Genomic DNA, 18,672 nt, shown 5'->3' on the forward strand with positions numbered 1-18,672 from the left:
CTCAGAAACTACAGAAGCTAGTCAGTGGATGGAGAGGAGTGAGGGTGGATGCCCTTTCAGCCGGGGGAGGACAGGGATGTATACCTCACAGCAATCATACCATCAATGCTTTTTGGAGGAGACTAGAGACATGAAGAGATAGGGCTACTTGCAGGTTATCTCATGAATGCAATGAATGTCTACCCTTAGAGAACTGTCATGCATGCGTCTGAAACAGTAAAACTACTGTGTGGTGGACTGCAGCAGTTTATACAGACGTCCCTACTCAACATACATGTATCCCTCTTGACTATGAAAGTAGAAAAATTGCCTGATAGCTGTCTGGATGATTGCCACACAGCAAAAACTTCTCTTTAACAATGAAAATAAACAGGAAAAGCTGTAGTGGGGCCACGGGTGATTTTCATATACAGCAGAGGCAAAAATGGCAGAAGAAAACAATGTTATTCAGGGTACAGGTTATGGCTATGTTAGAAAATTACAGAATTATGAAGTAAATTTTAGGCAAGCTTAATTCAGCACTCACACACTTTTTGTACTTACATGGCTGTGTCTGACTGTCCAAGCTAACATGATGCTTCCTGACACCACCAAACAGCAGCTCCGCACCACCACTGAGGAGAAAAGGCAGGATTATTACCATAAGATTTTTAATTTCTACCTATGTTATACTCAAGAATGTTTATATACAAATCTTGCAAATCACTTTCAAGCAACACCTTAAGCAGAGTCATGAATACTGAGGAAAAAAAACTGTAATAAGCTGAAAAATGTAAATCATCTTTTAAAAGGGAAATGTAGGAGAGAAACTGTACTACAGTTACAATAATTAAGAAAAATGCCAGCAATTCCTTAACAGACTGTACTGAACTTCCCTTTTAGTAGCTATGTAATATTTATGAGTGACGTGTGAAATTGTACATACAAACTGCACATTTGCCCTTCAAATACACTGCAGTTTAAAAGTGAAATAAGATCTGCATTGCAGACAGACAACTACAGTGTGTGTCCAATGCTTCTTTCAGACGATACTCTAGTTCAAAAGATATTACCTTATCTGGAAGTCTCCCACAAGCATATAACGTGGAAACAAAATGTTAACATTCAAAATTTAAAACTGAAGCCAACATAAAATCCTGCATGGGAATCATATAAATGGAAAGTGATGGGAAAGATGGACTGTTGGTTAAAAATGTTTGTGGATTTTTCCTGTTGGGACATGCACATAGAGGGGGAGCTGCCAGTAAGAACTTCTCTAGATTATTTTCTGATCTTGAGAGCTAGTGACTGGGCGCATTATATCTACAGGCCTAGACTAGCAGATATTTCAAATTTGCCATATGACTTCTGCCTGTCCAGAAGTTTTATTTTAAAATTGTTTTACAAGATTAAACCTATTTGCGTATTTACTTTTCAGCTGGAATACTGCATTTTATTTATGTCAACAACAAAAAATTAAATACTGATTTAAATGCTTGTGGCTGGTGAGTTACTTGTTACCTTAAGGGTAATTACACTATATCTGGTGTACTGACAACTGTTTGGTATCCATATATTGAAAACTTTGCTCAGACGTGAATGCTTCTATTCAAATGGAAAAGGGTCAGCTTATTTTTTTCTTTACTGCCTAACAATCAGGTTTTGCTATGGATAAGTCACTCTTTCAGTGTATGAATGAGTGCCAATCAGGTAAGCCGGCATGCATACAGACATAAGAGTTCTTATTAATGTCTCCAATCCCACCTGTGGTAGCTGGTGTAGGCACCTGCACTGCTACTGGGCAGACTACACTCTCCCATGGTGGGTGCGTGATAACCACTGTTGACTACCATCATTATCTTAGGACTACCAAGCCCATATCCATCAGTCCTACAGCCACTGTAAATGTGCAAGCCTCCACCTGAATAGGAGAAAACAGCCAACCAAGACCATCATCTCCCTCCTGCAGGATGACAGTTAGCATTAACCACTCACCATCTCCCTCCACTGCCCAATTCTTCCAGTGCCTAAATCACTAAACTATTTCAGGGTTCTAGCAAGTGCTTTATCCCTCTATGCTAGACAGTTTAGTAACTTGTGCTCTTGGTTTGCTAAAGAAGTCTGGCTGGTGGCAGCATTACAGTGAACTGAGGGAGAGGGAGTTGGTACTGCAGAGGAGTTATCTCTTTCTGGAAAACATTGTGCAAATATATGTGTGCACACAAAATAATTTTGGACATTTTTTTGTATAAGTGTGTGCCAAAAACACTGGGATCAGTCTTCTGGAAAGAACTCCCAGCCCTACCACTCACATGACTTTGAGGCTGATTGTTGCATGCCAGATAATATGCAAGGGACAGTGTGGATGGAAGGACAATACCACTGCTTATCAAACTATTTAGCAGCAGCCAGTAAGATTTATCTGATTATTCATCACACCTATATTCATTTTATTTTATTTTTACTTATTTTATCTTTTGTTGACCAGGTTAGTCCCCCTAGGCCAACAGTCTCTTTTAAAGGAAGACCTACTGTGGTATTTATACTGTCAGGGAAACTTGTCCAGGGCATCGGGAAACTTCCCCTACTCTTTGTAGATGGAGGAAGAGCTTGTGTGTTACACATCCTGACTTCCCGTTTTCTGTATAGGCGCAGAGGCAGCCAGGAGAAACAGGGAGAAAAACATGGCTGATTCAGTTTTTGCTGAAACTGAAGCGAAAGTTGCTGAAATGTAGTTGAAATGGTAGAATCGCTAACAGAAGTCTTTTTTTCTGATGATGTGGATGCAGAAAAAAAACAGTGACACTGGAGGAAAAGGAGACTGTAGCTGAAAACAGAGACAGATTCAGAGGAAAACTTTCAGGAGAGATTGTTTGAAGGAGACACAGTTACCTCTGAAAAATGCATAATTACAACCCTCCTATCGGGGGGGGGGGTGTTTGCGGGATAATTATTTGGAAGAAATGGTAAACCAAAGTGCACCAGAAAATGGAGAAGCAATTTCATGAAGTGACAAGGTGGAAAAACTAGAAGAGACTGCCATTAAAAGTTCCAGAGACAAAGACTTGTGCACAAACTGTTGGATAAGGAAGAAAAAAGAAATAAAATAAACAAAAAAGAAGTACAAAGTTTACAGTATGTGTGAGCAGTAAAAAAAAGAAAGTCTGGACAGCTATGAGGTTTGGGACTCTGTCACAGCACCTCTGGGTGTCAAAGCAAAAGAGAAAAGAGCATTTACTTCAATTAATAAAGAGACTTTTGTGACTTGATATTTGAGAGTGGGCAGGCCATGGAACATTTTTTGGGTGCATATGGACAAAAGAAAAATATTTATCCGTGGTCAGAATATGTGGTGCAAGCCTTTTACACACAAACAAAAAAAAGAATAATGAGCCAGTTTAGAACTGAAGTTGAAGCAAAAGAACTGAAACAACATGTGTTAACTAGATGTAAAGTATATATGATGAAAGAGGACTATGGACTGGGGTTTGGGAATGTGCAGTAATACTGAAGATGGAAAATGACGGTGTTATGCATGTACCTAGCATTATTAATGTTCATGGTAATAAGGGGTGTGTGAAATACTGGGGACAACCAAAGACTTGTTATTTTTGTGGAAAAAAATGATCCTTTAATCAGTAAAAAGATGGTATTTATGTGGTAAGACAGGGCAAAATGCAAAAAATAATGTGATTTAAAGTGCAAACAAATGCGGCAATACTGGTCATTTATGGCTAGAAACTGAAATAAATGTGCAAGAAAATGAGGAGAAAGAGATAGAAGAATGTTATACAAGAAACTGTAGAAAATATGTCTGATAAAGAGGATGTACATGAAGTTGAAGAAAGTAACAAGGAAAAAGAAACAGAGACACTTGAGGGAGAAGCTGACTCGTGTACAGTAAGAAATAAAAATAATTCAATAGGGAAATACTTAAAGAAAGGAAAAGAAAATTCAAATATATAATGCTTAGAGAAAATAAGAAAGTATAACAATTTTTTTATCCCCTTCCTAACTGTTCTTAGAAGCTCAAAATATTAGCTTAAAATGTGAACAGTATGAAAAATCTTAAGAGGAGAATATGTATATTACAATGGTGTGCTGCACTAGATGCATATGTTATTGTTTTAGAAGATATCAGATTATTAACAGAGGAAGAAAGAATACGAACTGAAAAACTTTGGAATGATGTGGTAGTTTAGAACATGGGGAAAGAAATGTGCTTGCGCATATGCATATTATGTCAAGAAAGCATTAAAGTATTACATGCAACCATAGCGGAACTACGACAAATTATGGTAATAGACTTGAGATGGAAAAATGTGTGTATAGAATTATATCTTTGTATGCACATATAACAAAAAAGAGAGAGAATGATGTTTAAAAATATGCTTGAATATGTTTGTGTAAATATGGACATTACAGTGGTGGGTGACGATTGTAATTTAAGAAAAAATAAGAGCAATTATGATGTTAAAATGGTTAAAGAAATTATGAGAAGTAGAATGTCAAGTGTATGGGAGAATAACACTGCACCTATGAAAGGATTTAAACTGGGGCAGAAGTTGATTATTTTTTAATGTCGGATAATTCCCTTTTCTTTAACTTTTAAACTAAGTATACTGGATTTTTGGATCATGTGGCTATATGGGTTAAAGTACAAGAAAATGAAAAATATATAAGACTAGGAAAAGGAATAAAGAGAATTAATGAAAATGAATTAGATTTAGGACAGAAAAAAGAACTTATGGAATTATGGAAAAATATGAGAGAGTTTTATGAGAAATGGACTGTTTGGTGGCTTAATTTTAAAGAAAAATATAAAAAAGTGTTTTTAGAATGTATAAGGAAAAAAGAAGAAAAGAAAAACAAACATACAAGATATTAAGTCAAGAAACATTCAGAGACTTGTTAGAGAAGAAAAATTCCTTTTATGAAAAAGAGAAATGTATAAAATTAACCAAATTAAAATTAACTTATGTAAACAAAAATATTGTTTACAAAGAAAGAAAGAAATAAAGAAGAGGTAGCACCATATTTGAGTAAAATAAAAGGAAAAATAAGAGAATTAAAGAATAAGGAAGGTAAGCAAATAAGACAGCAAGAGGGAATATACAAAATAATTAATTAAAGAACATGTATTGGAATTATTTGTTAAAAGAGAAGAAAACATAAAACAAATTTATACAGGTGAAAAAATAAACAAAGATAATGAGTATTCACAACAAAAATAACTATGAAAGACCTGAATGAAATTCTAAAAGATATTTTCATGAATTCTGCAACAGGACTGGATGGAACTGAATATGGTACATATAAAGAAATGAAGGTGCAGCAAAAAATAATTTTTATACAAGTTAGGAATGAATGGTTATAAACTGGAATTAAAGAGAAAAATATACACAGGAGTTATAAAATTTATATTTAAAAAAGGAAATCGAGAGAAAATAAAAAAACGTAGACCTACAACACTGAATAATATGGATTATACATTTTTTATGTGAATAACAACAAAAATGTTACAAAAAAAGGACAGAATGTCTGACCAAAATGTATTTGGAAGAAAAGGAAGTAAAGAGTTATTATGGATAATAAGACAAATAATTGATATCATAAATAAAAATGTAGAAGTGAAGATTATGATAGGGCATACAAGTAAAGCCTATGATAATGCTCAATATAAATCATTATGGGGAATTTTGCAGGCATATAATGTAAGCAAAAAATATTACAAGTAATAAATTCTATTTATAAAAAGAACTGTGAAACTAAATGTGAATGGCTGGACTGGGGAAGAAATAAAAAAATAGAAATGTGGAATAAAGCAGCAGCTAGTAGTGTAATTTTCTCATTAGTTATGAATGTAATAGTGAAGGAAATTAATAAAATGTCAAGAGCATTCAATATAAATCATTATGGGGAATTTTGAAGGGATATAATGTAGGAAAAAAATATTACAAGTAATAAAATTTATTTATGCAATATCAAACAGAAGAGGCTCACCACGACCACGTAATCAAAAGAATTATTTAATACTGCAGTAAAAGTAAGCGCTTTCACGTTTCAAAAACGTTTCTTCAGACTTTAACAACTGCCATTCACATTCATATGTTTAAATAGCATTGCAAAATCACATCAACCAGTCAATACTGTTGCATCATTAATTGATGTTAAAATATTAAAGATATATCAACAATAACAACACATTAATATATAAAAAACAATGAAACATGTCATAGACTGTCCCTATTCAAAAATACTTTGTAAATAACATTCATAAAGTATATATATATATATATATATATATATATATATATATATATATATATATATATATAAAAGATATAAAAATATATATGGAAAAATACGGCATTTATTGCATAGACATGTTCCCCAACACGTTCCCTAAGGCTCCTATTGGTTTTTCCCCACATAGAAACATGAACATCTTTGGCAAACAGCCACATACACTACATCTCTAGATCTAGAATCAGCGTGTTAGGGAACATGTCTATGCAATAAATAAAGAAAATGAGACAAATGTATTGCAAATGGGTACGTCGCATAAGTTTAAATTCAGTGTACTTGAATTAATAAAGAAAACTAATAGGCTAGGGAACATAAAGAATTACACTGAAGAGAGGGAGAATAAGTGGATAATAAGGTTACACAGTCACAAAGGGCATGGCTTAAATGATAGGGTTACACTCAAACCATTTTTATCAGCCCGGCCATATACACACTGAAAAGCAATAACAATAGTTTGTGAATGAAACTTCTCTACATAGGCTGTTTGTAAATGTAGTTGTAGGCAGAATTTTTTATATACACATGCCATATTTTTCTATATATATTTTTATATCTTTATATATATACTTTATATTTTATGAATGTTATTTACAAAGTATTTTTGAATAGGGACAGTCTATGACAGGTTTCATTGTTTATATATTAATGTGTTGTTATTGTTGATATATCTAATATTTTAACATCAATTAATGATGCAACAGTATTGATTGGTTGATGTGATTTTGCAATGCTATTTAAACATATGAATGTGAATGGCAGTTGTTAAAGTCTGAAGAAACGTTTTTTGAAACGTGAAAGCGCTTACTTTTACTGCAGTATTAAATAATTATTTTTATTACGTGGTCGTGGTGAGCCTCTTCTATTTGATACTGCATTTTCCTGGTTCTGCAGAGGCTTTTTGTCCAGTGCTGCTCAGTGTGATTTTTCTCAATAAAATCTATTTATAAAAAGAACTATGTGAAACTAAATGTAAATGGCTGAATTGGGGAAGATATAAAAATAGAATGTGGAATAAAACAGCAGCTAGTACTGTAATTTTCTCATTAGTTATGAATGTAATAGTGAAGGAAATTAATAAAATGTCAAAGAGCATTGGATACAAAAAGATGAAGGAAGTACAACTGCCAATAATATATAATTATGTGGATGATACTGTACTAATTGTTAAAAAGTATGGATGGAAGAAGTAAATGAAAAATTAAGTGTACATTTAAACAATTGGTTTAAGTATAAATAGAGAGAAAATTAAATGATTTGCTTTTGAATGTATGATAGGAGGTATTGAGGTCAATTAAATATATATTAGCACTTTTCAAGAAAAATCTTGATGACTGGATGGGAAATAGGAAATTCACCCAGGGAATCACCTCTGTGGCTCTGTTCAACAGGGGCACAGGAAAATAATTTTCTTGGGTAGTGAAAGCCAGGGTACCTTTTTGGCTAGGCTTATATAGGCCCTAGGGTCAATAGCTAGTACCTACCCATGAACCTATATAGATATATTAGGAATAATACCTGGAAGAAATGGACAACAGCAATGGGATAATACGCTCAAAGAAGTAAAGGATATGACTAATTTTTGGAATTCATACAGATTTTCATATAGGAAAAAAGCACACTTGTTGAACACCACAGTAATAGGAACAATTGCTTATGCTGCTAACATCTATACGATTCCTATTAAGTATGAAAAGGAACAAATGGTTATATCTTAATTTTATATAAGGTATTAAAAAGGAATTATGATGGAAAATAAAAACTTGATAGACATGATACTATATAATAAATACAAAGAATTGTGGGAAGGAATGGAAGTTAAAAAAAGAAGTACAAGCATTGTGAATGAACTGAAAGAGTACCAAAACAAAATTGTTATAGAAAATAAAAATAATATTTGTGAAAAATAGAAAAGAACGGTACTTAAACATTATAAAAGCATTTTGTTGCATTGATCCAAGGAAAGATTTAGAAACAGATAAGCAAAAAAACATAATGATGAGATATAAAAAGAAGTTACGTCTTACCATAACGTTCCATCTGTATTGCTGATCCTGGTTCAGTCATTGCGTATGGGGTATCGGTTCCGACCTCGGAACCAAGCCGGCCATCTTCCAAGCTCACGTCAGGTACAAACTGTCGAGCTAAAACTCTTACCCAGAATTACCCTCTCCCTGTTACCTCAGATTGAGTCTGCAAGTCAAAAGAAGGTAGAAGCTACCTCTGATCAAATGACCTAATAGAACTATAAGCCACAGGAGGGTGAAGGAGGGAGGGTCGTAATGACTGAACGAGGATCAACAATACAGACAGACCGTTATGGTAAGACATAACTTCTTTATCTGATATTGTTAATCCTTGTTCATTCCTTACGTATGGGACAGAGTCCCCAGCTACCTCTATTCCTGGGAAGCTCTCATGGAAGGACATTCATGAGCACCACAGAACCAAAAGATGCTCTTACCCTGGAGGCCAAATCCAATTTGCAATGATCGATGAAGGTATGAGGCGTAGCCCAAGTTGCAGCTGCACAGATGTCATGTAAAGAAGCTCTGGCATGTAAGGCAGCAGAAGTTGCCACCGACCTTGTCAAATGAACCTTTATGGTAGTCGGCAATGGAATATTACATTGTGTATAAATGAAGGTCACAAGGTCTTTCAACCATCTAGCCAATGTGACCTTAGCAACAGCACATCCTAATCTAGGTCCAAAATAGGCCAAAAATAATTGGTCTGATTTACAGGAGGCCTTAGTTCTGTTCAAGTAGAAGCAAATTTGCCTGTAAATATCTAGGGTATGTAGGCAATACTCTCCTTTGTTTGAATGATTGGGGAAGAAAACTGGCAATTCAATGGTTTGATTAATGGACATTTCAGAGATCACTTTTGGCAGAAATGAAGGATTAGTTCTCAAAGACGCTCTCTCTCTATGAAAAATCAAGTATGGACTCTTGATGCATAAGACTTGAAGCTCAGAGATACGTCTGGCAGAAGTAATGGCGACCAAAAACAAGGTTTTCCATGACAAATATTTGAGGTTGCATGAAGAAGCTGGTTTGAAAGGTGGCATTGTCAGAGCTTGTAGAACTAATGACAGGTCCCATGGTTGAATAGGTCCCATGGTTGAATAGGTTCTCTAAAAGGGGGTTTCAGATGATTCACACATTTTATGAAGGTCTTGCATAATTTGTGTGACGTAAGAGAGGAGTCTTGGCCACCCTCATGGAAATTAGATATTGCAGACAAATGAACTCTAATGGTAGAGGCCGATAGACCCTATTGGAATAGATCGGCTAAATACACTAGTACTATTGATAATGGTGCCGAAAAAGGATCTACTTGCTTTTCTTTCAGCCAACAGGTAAATCTTTTCCACTTGCTTAGATAAGCAATTCTAGTGGAAGACTTATGAGATGCAATAAGAATGTCCCGTACTGGCAAAGAAAGATCATTCTGCCTGGAAATCAAGGGAACTGGAGGAGCCAAGCTGTGAGCTTCAGGCTGTCCAAGTTGGGATGAATCAAATTCTGCGGATGGGAGATCAACCCCGAAGTTGAATGGTGAATCCATGATTGATCTAGCAGGTAAGGCCAAAGGAAGGGGAACCAAATCTGACAAGGCCAATATGGTGCTATGAGGATTACCTTGCTCTTCAACCGACGGGCTTTCTTCAGAAAATGGGGAATGAGGGGAAGAGGTGGACATGCATAACGAAGACTTGAGGGCCAATCGTGGACTAGAGCATCCCTAGGTGACTGACCCGGAGGGGGACTCAGGGCGAAGTAGCTGCTGCATTTGTAGTTGGTCAGGGATGTAGAGAGGTCGCAGCAAGGTCGGCCCCAGCAGTGGAAGATCTCTGCCACTATCAAGGGATTCAGGGACCACTCATGAGATTGTAGAAAGCACCTGCTGAGTCTGTCTGCTATCACGATGGAACTCCCAGGAATGTGCATTGCTAGAAGAAAACGGTTGATAGCCATCATCCATTGCCATATCCTCATGGCCTCTCAACAAAGGGGGTAAGATTTGGTTCCGCCCTGTTTGTTGATGTACCAGACCACCGCCATGTTGTCTGATTGTATTGCAATAGTCCCAGATGGCAGTAGGGGATGGAATGTTTTGCAATGCCAGAAGCACCGCCCTCAGCTCTAGAACATTTATATGCAGTTGGGCCTCCAATACAGACCAAGTGCCTTAGACTGTCTGTCCCTGACAAAGCCCCCCCCCACTCCATCAGGGAGGTGTCCGTGGTCACTGTAGGCTTGGGCTGCTGGGGGGAGAAGGGGCGAGACCATTGTGACGGGTTGTGGGTCATCCACCAATTTAAATCCTGTTTGCATCTGTGAGCTACTCGAATCTTGGCTGAAAGAGGATACTGAACAGGATACCATTAGGTGAGCAATAGCCATTGCAGAAGTCTCATGTGAAACCTGGCCAGGGGGACAATGGTGATGGAGGCTGTCATGGAACCCAACAGCTGTAGGACAGAGTGAGCTGTGGATTTCTCCCTTGAAAGAACTGGGATCAGTTGTTGCTTTATCCTTAGAATTCTGTGCTCTGGAATGGATGCTCTGCAATTCTTTGTATCCAATATGACCCCTATGAATTCTGTGGACTGAGATGGGATGAGATTGGATTTTTGCCAGTTTATAGTTATGCCTAGCCTTTCTGCAACAAGGAGAGAGTATGCCAGGGCTTCCTCCAATAGATATCTGGTGGGGACAGAGATGAGCCAGTCGTCTAGGTATGGAAACACCTGGAATCCTTGTAGTCGCAAGTGAGCTGTGATGACTGCCATGCACTTTGTGAACACTCTGGGGGCTGTAGAGAGTCCGAAGGGCAGTACTCTGAACTGATAGTGACTGGCTCCCGCATGGAAGCGAAGGAATCTTCTTGATGGCATGTCCACTTTTATGTGGTAGTACGCATCTTGAAGATATTGAGCACATCCAATCGTCTTTTTCCAAAAGCAGAAGGATAGACTGTATTGTGACCATCCGGAATTCTTGTACTCTTACAAACTTGTTCAATACACCGAGATCCAAAATTGGTCTCCAGTCCCCAGTTTTCTGTGGCACCAAAAATAGTCTTGAATAGAATCCGGATCCTATCTGGTCCGGAGGAACTATTTGGATGACTCTTTTTCTTAGCAGCTTTGCTATCTCTAGTGCTGCTTCTTCCCTTTGACTGGGTGGAAAGTCGGGTAAGTTTGTTGGGGGGGCAGGACAAAGATCGAAGGGAATATGGTAACCTCTGGTTATTATCCTTTGTGCCCAAGAGTCGGTGGTGATGGTTAGCCAGGCAGAAGGGCACAAGGAGAAACGACCCCCAACCACCTCCAGTGGAAAGGAGTTGGGCCGCTCTTCTGGAGCGCTGGTAGGATTGACCAGGAAAAGAGTCCCTGGAACCCTGGTTACACGGACCCCCCTCTGCCCCAAAAAGGGCATCTTCCCTGTGAGTTTCCCCCTCTGCCTCTAGGGGAGAACTCGGCCTGTGTGTCATGGAAAGGACCCGGACACATTTTGTACCATATCTTCCCACTCTTCTGGTTTCTGGAGAAAGCACGTTGAGGGGAAAAATAACGGACACCCACGGCAGAAAGGGTCTTACCATCCTGTTCACATCTGGCCAGCGTGCTTTTAACCTTGGGTCCAAACAATGAAGAGGCTTCGATGGGAGCATTGAGAAAGGAAGCCTTGAAGGGTTCCGCAAAATTGTTTAAGCGCATCCAGGCGTGTTGTCTCAAAACAATGCCTGAACTCGCCGCTCTAGCTGTTCCTTCTGATGCATGAGATATCAGACACATGGAGGAGTTTGATATCGATTCAATGGTAGCCAGCTGAGAAGCCACTTTGTCATTGTCCTCATCAGATGCTGCACCAGCCAAAGTTTCAGAGAGCTCAGAAACTAAATCCCTTTGAAGCCTGGTAAAGTGTGCCATATAATTCAGGGACCTGATTGCAAAGGTCGCTGATGCAAAAGTACGCTTCCCTATTCTGTCCAGAGCCCGTGACTGTTTGTTGGGCGGATGGACAGTCTGGCTTTCTTCTTCTGCCAGGTCCTTCTTGGTTGTGGCCGCCACCACCAGAGCATCTACAGGAAGATCTTTGGACCAATGAGGGTCCACAGATGGCACCGATGGCCTCGGTGCTGAAGTTCTAGGCACCAAAAGCGCTGGAGCCAAAAGAGTCAGATCCAAAGTAGAACGCTTAGCCTTCTTGGGTCTCGGTTGGTGGGAGCCCCCAGCTGGGGACGAAGGAAGAGATTTGGCCTCTGAATGATCAGTCTTTTTCTTATGGGATCTTGGAGGGGTTGAAGCCTCCGACCCAGAAATAGCCTCTGAAAAAGGAGATTTGAGTAGCCCTTTCAGTAACAATTTATTTTTCCTCTCAATCAACGTCCTGTTGGAGAAGTTCTTACAAATTCCACAGGGCAGATCAACTGATAAATGAGGCACACCCAAGCAATAGGCACACAGAGAATGTGCACCTGAAGTAGGTAATTTACAGCCACAATCTGAACATCTCTTAAATCCTGGACTACCTTTTTTATCTGCCATGATAGGAAAGAAGGAAAACAAAAAGAATACCAGCAACGGTACAAGAAATACCTGAAGGTAATGAAAAAAAAGGGGTCTACCTACGATGGTAAAGAAGAAATACCTTGAGGTAAAAAATACTGAAAAATTTCAAGAAGGGATAGTCGCTAAATGCGACAAGGTAAAAGAAAACAATTTAGAAACTTTTCTGAGAGAAAAATTTGTTTTAGACTAGTATGACAACAAAATATTATACTTAGCTCGAGAAGTAGCTTGACACAACCGAATGGCGACGCGGCAAACAAAATCTGAAGTAACAGGGAGAGGGGAATTCTGGGTAAGAGTTTTAGCTCGAGAGTTTGTAGCTGACGTGAGCTTAGAAGATGGCCGCCTCGGTTCCGAGGTCGGAACCGATACCCCATACATAAGGAATGAACGAGGATTAACAATATCATATTAACTATTAAAAGATTAAAGAATGTAATAATTTTTTATGGTGATTGTCTATTACAAAACTACCGGTTAAGGTGATTATGTCATACAAGAAAAAGCAAGACAGAATATGTAATAAATGTGGACATCTTGAGACTACTGAGCATGTGTTTTTGAAATATGAAAGAGTTAATAATTTGTGGAAAGAAATGTATAAACATAATAGGGTGAAAAGTTTGTTAAAATTTGAGCAAATGAATATGGAGAGAATAGAATTTGGTTATTATGGTACAGGAACACAGGAAGAAGTAAAGAAAACTGACAAAGTAATATTTTATGTTTAATGGACAATATGGAAGAAGAGACTAAATGAAAAATACAATGGAAATGGACTTTGACAAAGATTCTGGAAAAAATGTTTTGGTTGTAGACAAAAAAATGGGGGAATGCTTAAATTGAAGTTTACAATGTATGCAGATTTGGAAATAATGTAAATATGTAAATAATATGTAATACATATATCAATCAATAAAAAAAAATTGTCATTGTTGTGAGTGGGACCCCTTTTAAAGGAGCATTTCCTGTTTCAATTCCAGAAGTGGAGGCAACCAGGAGAAACAGGGAGGCAAATGGTGAGAGAAGGGGATAACGGAGTGGTGAGAAAAAAATGGAGGAGAAAGCAAATATCAAGAGTGGAAAATGTATGTAGGGTTCCAAGGACATTTTTCAAAGAAATCTGTTTGCTGGAGAAGAGTCAGCAAATGGTGGATGTACAATTACAACCCTCCAGTTGGGAGGGGTGCAGAATGATTTGCTTAAAGAAATAGCTGCAGAGAAAGACAGAAAATGAAGGAAATGTTCCCTGGGGAGATGCTGTGGAGAAAATACAAAAGGAGGATGCAGACACAATCCTATAGAATAGTGGTGAGAGGGAAAGAAAACATACGTACAGAAAGTACAAGAAGGCAAAAGTGGAGTTGCAGAAAAGAAGGCAAAAGAAAATGAAGAACAGAAGTATGTTGCAAAGATTCAAAGTAAAGAAGACAAAGAAATGGACAGGTATGAATTGTGAGATTATTTAATCGCTCCTTTTGGGCATTTATTCTCATTAACAAAGACACATTTTGTGGCATGATACTTGAGACTTTTTTCAATGGAAAAGTTTTTGGAGCATATGAAAAAAGAGAGACTGTAACCCACGAATCTTTCTGTGATAACAGAGAAACAAAAAAAAAATCATGTACAATTTCAAACAGAGCTGGAAAAAGAGACTCTGAAAGGAAATTTGAAAACTTTATGTAAAGAAGTGCAGGATATTGCAAAGGTTTATTGTAAAAGTGGTTTATGTACTGGTGGATGAGACTTTAACATTGTGATAAAAATAGAAAAAGAAGAAATTATACTTATACCCAGCATGACAAATGTGGAGGGGAATAGGGGCATTATAAAATACTGGGGACAATCCAAATCATTTTTTTGTGGAAAAGGAGGACATTTGATAAGTAACTGTGATAAAAGAAAGTGATGCTATATCTGTACGAAAATGGAACATGGTGCAAAAAATGTTAATTGAAATGTTATAAATGTAACAAAATTGGACATTTATGGGTGGACTGTAGAAATGAAAATAATAGTAAGGTAAAAGAAAAAAGTGAAGAAAATGAAAAAGGGGAAGACATTTTAGAAGTAGAAGAAATAGAAGATTTTTTACATGAAAAAATAGGACATAGAAGAAGGTTCTGAAATAAGTGATGAAGACATACATTGGGATATACTAAAAGAAAAAAAGAATTCTATTGGTAAAAGGGTAAACGACAGAAAGATTAAAATTTAGAGAGACGAGTACAAAAGGGAAAAAGAAAATAATGTATGAAAAAGAATATAGACAGCTAATGATTGGGGTTTGGTATAATGGTTAAGGTGTATGAGTCACAGACACAAGGTACAGTGTTTCATTCTCACCTTTAGCAGAGAAACTGGCTAGGCTTAGAATGGCCTGTTAAGAAAGTTAGCTTATCAATTAGCTATGATCTTATGAAACCATGAATCTAAGGAAAACGGTAAAAAAAATTTTACAGTGCTTTCTGTAAATGTGAATAGTATTAAGAATACAGTAAGACGAATCGTAATTTTGGACTGGTGTAATACATGTGATATAGATGTAATTATATTAAAAGATACAATATTTTTTAACAAATGAAGAAAGATTACAAACAAACTATTGGAAGAAAAGATAATCTGGAATTTGGGAAATGAGATATGTTCTAGAACAGCCGTATTCTGTAGAAATACAGCAAAGATATCAGATGTAAAATTAGCAAAAATGGGAAAATTATTGTAAATTTAAAATGGAAGGAACGAGTACACAGAATGATAACATTATAAGCTTATACTGGGTCTATATTAGATGCTCGAAGTTACTGAACTTTGAATACGATATGATCGACACCATATCGAAGTCCAGTAATGTCGAACACCTAATACAAACATAACAAAAAGTCAAAAAATAGAACTACTTGCTTTAAGCAGGGGGGGGCAAGCCCCCCACATCACCTACTACTTAAATATCCCAACTCAGAGACCACACTACATTGAAGTAAATGGAAATCTCCCCTTACGGAGATTTCCGTTTACTTCGATGTTTTGCGGTTTCGCTGTTTATGTGCCGACAATGTCAGATTCGACAATGTGAACGTTCGCGATTCTCATATAGATCCACTTATACTAACTGTAAAGAAAGGGAAAGCTTATTTCATCAGATTTTAGACTATGTAGTGATAAATATTATCATAGCAACAGACTTTGTGATTTAACAGACAAGTGTTAAAAGAAAGTAAATGATTTAAGAAATATGTTAGAAGTTATAAGATGTGATAAGTTAAAACTTTTTGACACAAAGTCATGGACTTACAATAGTGATATGTATAAAACTGAAATAGATTATTTTATAGTATCAGAAAGTTTAGTTATGGCAAAGCACTGGATCACCTCAACAGTCATCAAAAGTTAAGCGCCACATCTTACAATATGGCTAGAGATAAAGGAAAACAATGAATATATAAAAATAGCCAAACAAATAAAAAGGATAAATAAGAAAGCATGGAAGGAAGACGGAAAGAGACTTACAGTTATGGAAAGATATTATGAATAAATGAAATTATGTTTACTGGTAAATGGATTTTAGCAACAATGTTAAGTAAAATCAGATGGTGGTTATAGAAAAGGAGTGGGGGTCTAATAGGAATGAAAATTTAGTATGACTGTAAAGGAAATTATGAATACGCATAAATAAATTTGTATATCAATATGTACATTTGTAAATTTGCAAATAGGTTGTAAATAAGAGTTATTTTTGTATAGAAAGGACCCCTACTCCTTTCCATAGGTGCCGTTGAATCTACCACCAACTTAAACAGATGGGGCCTCTGTTTAATGTCTCATCCGAAGTATGGTACACGGAGGAGTGCAGCACCCCCTTATACTGCACTACAGTGTCAGCAATCAAGCTGCTTGGTGTGGGAATAGAATTCACAGCCTTCTGCACCAAAGGCAAGTGTATTATCTGATGCGCCACTGACAATGCTAGTATTTTCACTCCTAAGCATCTTCAGGGACAAGAAAGCTACCTAGAATTTGGTGCTTTCTATAAATGATACTACAAAGATAGTGTACCCAAATATACTGGCATCTCTCCTTGGGTGGCAAGTACTTCACTGTTGTCAGCATAATGGTTAAAGGGGAAAATGTTTACAGCAGTGAATCATACATCAGACATTCACATGGCACAGACTCTAATGACTTACATTTGGAAATTTACCAGGGAGTTATGGTTGAAAAGCTTTTGTGGTATGCAGCCCACCATGATTTTCCCTAAGCTCCCAGGGTTACTACATTAATTTTAATACTTTTCATTACATATGGCATACTAGAATGACTTAAAGACAAAAATGCAAAGTCAGAGACTACTACACCCTTTCCAGTCCTCAGCAGAAATTGACAGGGGAAATGATGGAAAGAATGAAGATGATGCTGGAAGCAGCCTCAGCAGAAACTAACAGGTTCTACAATTGACCTGGAAGACAACAGGAGGTCTTATCTTTTAAATCTGATATGGACCATTTTACTATTCCCAAGTCACTACCAGTAATGAGCAACAAAATAAGACTTCATACAGCAAGACATGGCATGACTTAAAATATAGACAGTTGGCAAAGAAAACAACAGCAGAAGGGGGAATGTCTGCTCAATTGCCTTAAGTTACAACAGATTCAGAACTGTAGGTATTTTTAAAATATGTAGCTGCCTGACACTTGTGCTCCCACTGTCTTAGAATGGGAAATTGGCTCCTCTAAGCACAGAAAAGTTAAATGTAAACTACATTCTTAAACAGCAGAGGACCGGTTATTAAACAATGCTTACTTTACATATCGAATTGAAGTAGATGGCTCCATGATTAAAGTTTATCAAGACTATTCCAAAGACCTTTTTCTGAGGAGGTCAGCACACTCAAGAATTAAGTCTTGTTTGTGTCTTTTTCTTTGTTAAGGGGTGCCCACAGCGAAACTCGGTCTGCTAATGATTGGCAGTTGATTTTGCCAGGCCTGATGCACAACCTTCAACAAAGCGCCCAGCCATTCACGCATGTCTCCCATGCAGAAGACGCCTAGCTGAGAATCGAGAACGGACAGTGTTCTGCTGAGGCGACAACGCTACCGCAGCACCACCACCGCGGGTACACAAGAATAAGCTTACAAAATTGGTGATTCAATCACTGATCATTTGTATGTATGCATTTGTGCAGGCTATACCACAGACTGTAGTGGCTAATGCCTGAAAGAATGGTGGTAAGTCAGTAAAAAGCAGACAACACTGAGTCACTTGATTTGGAAGAAGACAAGGACATTGCAGTCAATCCCAGGAAAATACACAGAGGAGTAATGTCCGCAAGACAGCTCACTTATGTCATCTAAGAAAGGGCAGGTGGAAGAGTTGGCAGGTTCCAAAGAGATGCCTGTCAGTGTGTAAGAAGGTGGGTAAACCTCAACAGTATGGAGTCAAGTGAAGATGGCAAAGCACTGGATCACCTCAACAGTCATCAAAAGTTGGACACTCAAGAGGCAAAGGCCTATCTACCACTTGCAGATGGTTTAACAAATGCTAAAAAGGTACAAGTTTTTATGCCCTTGTACTAATACTGCTTATCATCTGGATGGTAAGCCACACTGTATGGATCTCTCAGTTGCTAAAGTACTAATGACTGCTGACATGGGGCCTGGGAGGTTAGGTTACTTTAAAAGAATAAGGTAAAAGAAATTGTAGATCAACCACCATGCTTCCAAATGCATGCTTCTTCAGATGAATATAAAACATTAACAAACTCACTCTATATATAGTATCCTTGTAATTAATTAATCAAA

The 18,672-nt window shown here is 37.3% G+C and overlaps 1 protein-coding gene across 2 annotated transcripts in view; it reads right to left on the reverse strand.

Moving 5' to 3' along the window:
* Window positions 1–18,672, reverse strand: part of URM1 (ubiquitin related modifier 1) — a 341,964-nt gene that overhangs the window by 300,001 nt on the left and 23,291 nt on the right. For both annotated transcript variants that reach the window (XM_044057802.1, XM_044057801.1), the window contains exon 2: window positions 544–614. In XM_044057802.1, the coding sequence (XP_043913737.1) occupies window positions 544–614 (71 nt within the window). The remainder of the gene's footprint in view (window positions 1–543; window positions 615–18,672) is intronic.

This window comes from Protopterus annectens, chromosome 16.part0 (genome assembly GCF_019279795.1).
Source record: "Protopterus annectens isolate FY-2018-M chromosome 16.part0, PAN1.0, whole genome shotgun sequence".
NCBI classification, from domain to species: domain Eukaryota; kingdom Metazoa; phylum Chordata; order Ceratodontiformes; family Protopteridae; genus Protopterus; species Protopterus annectens.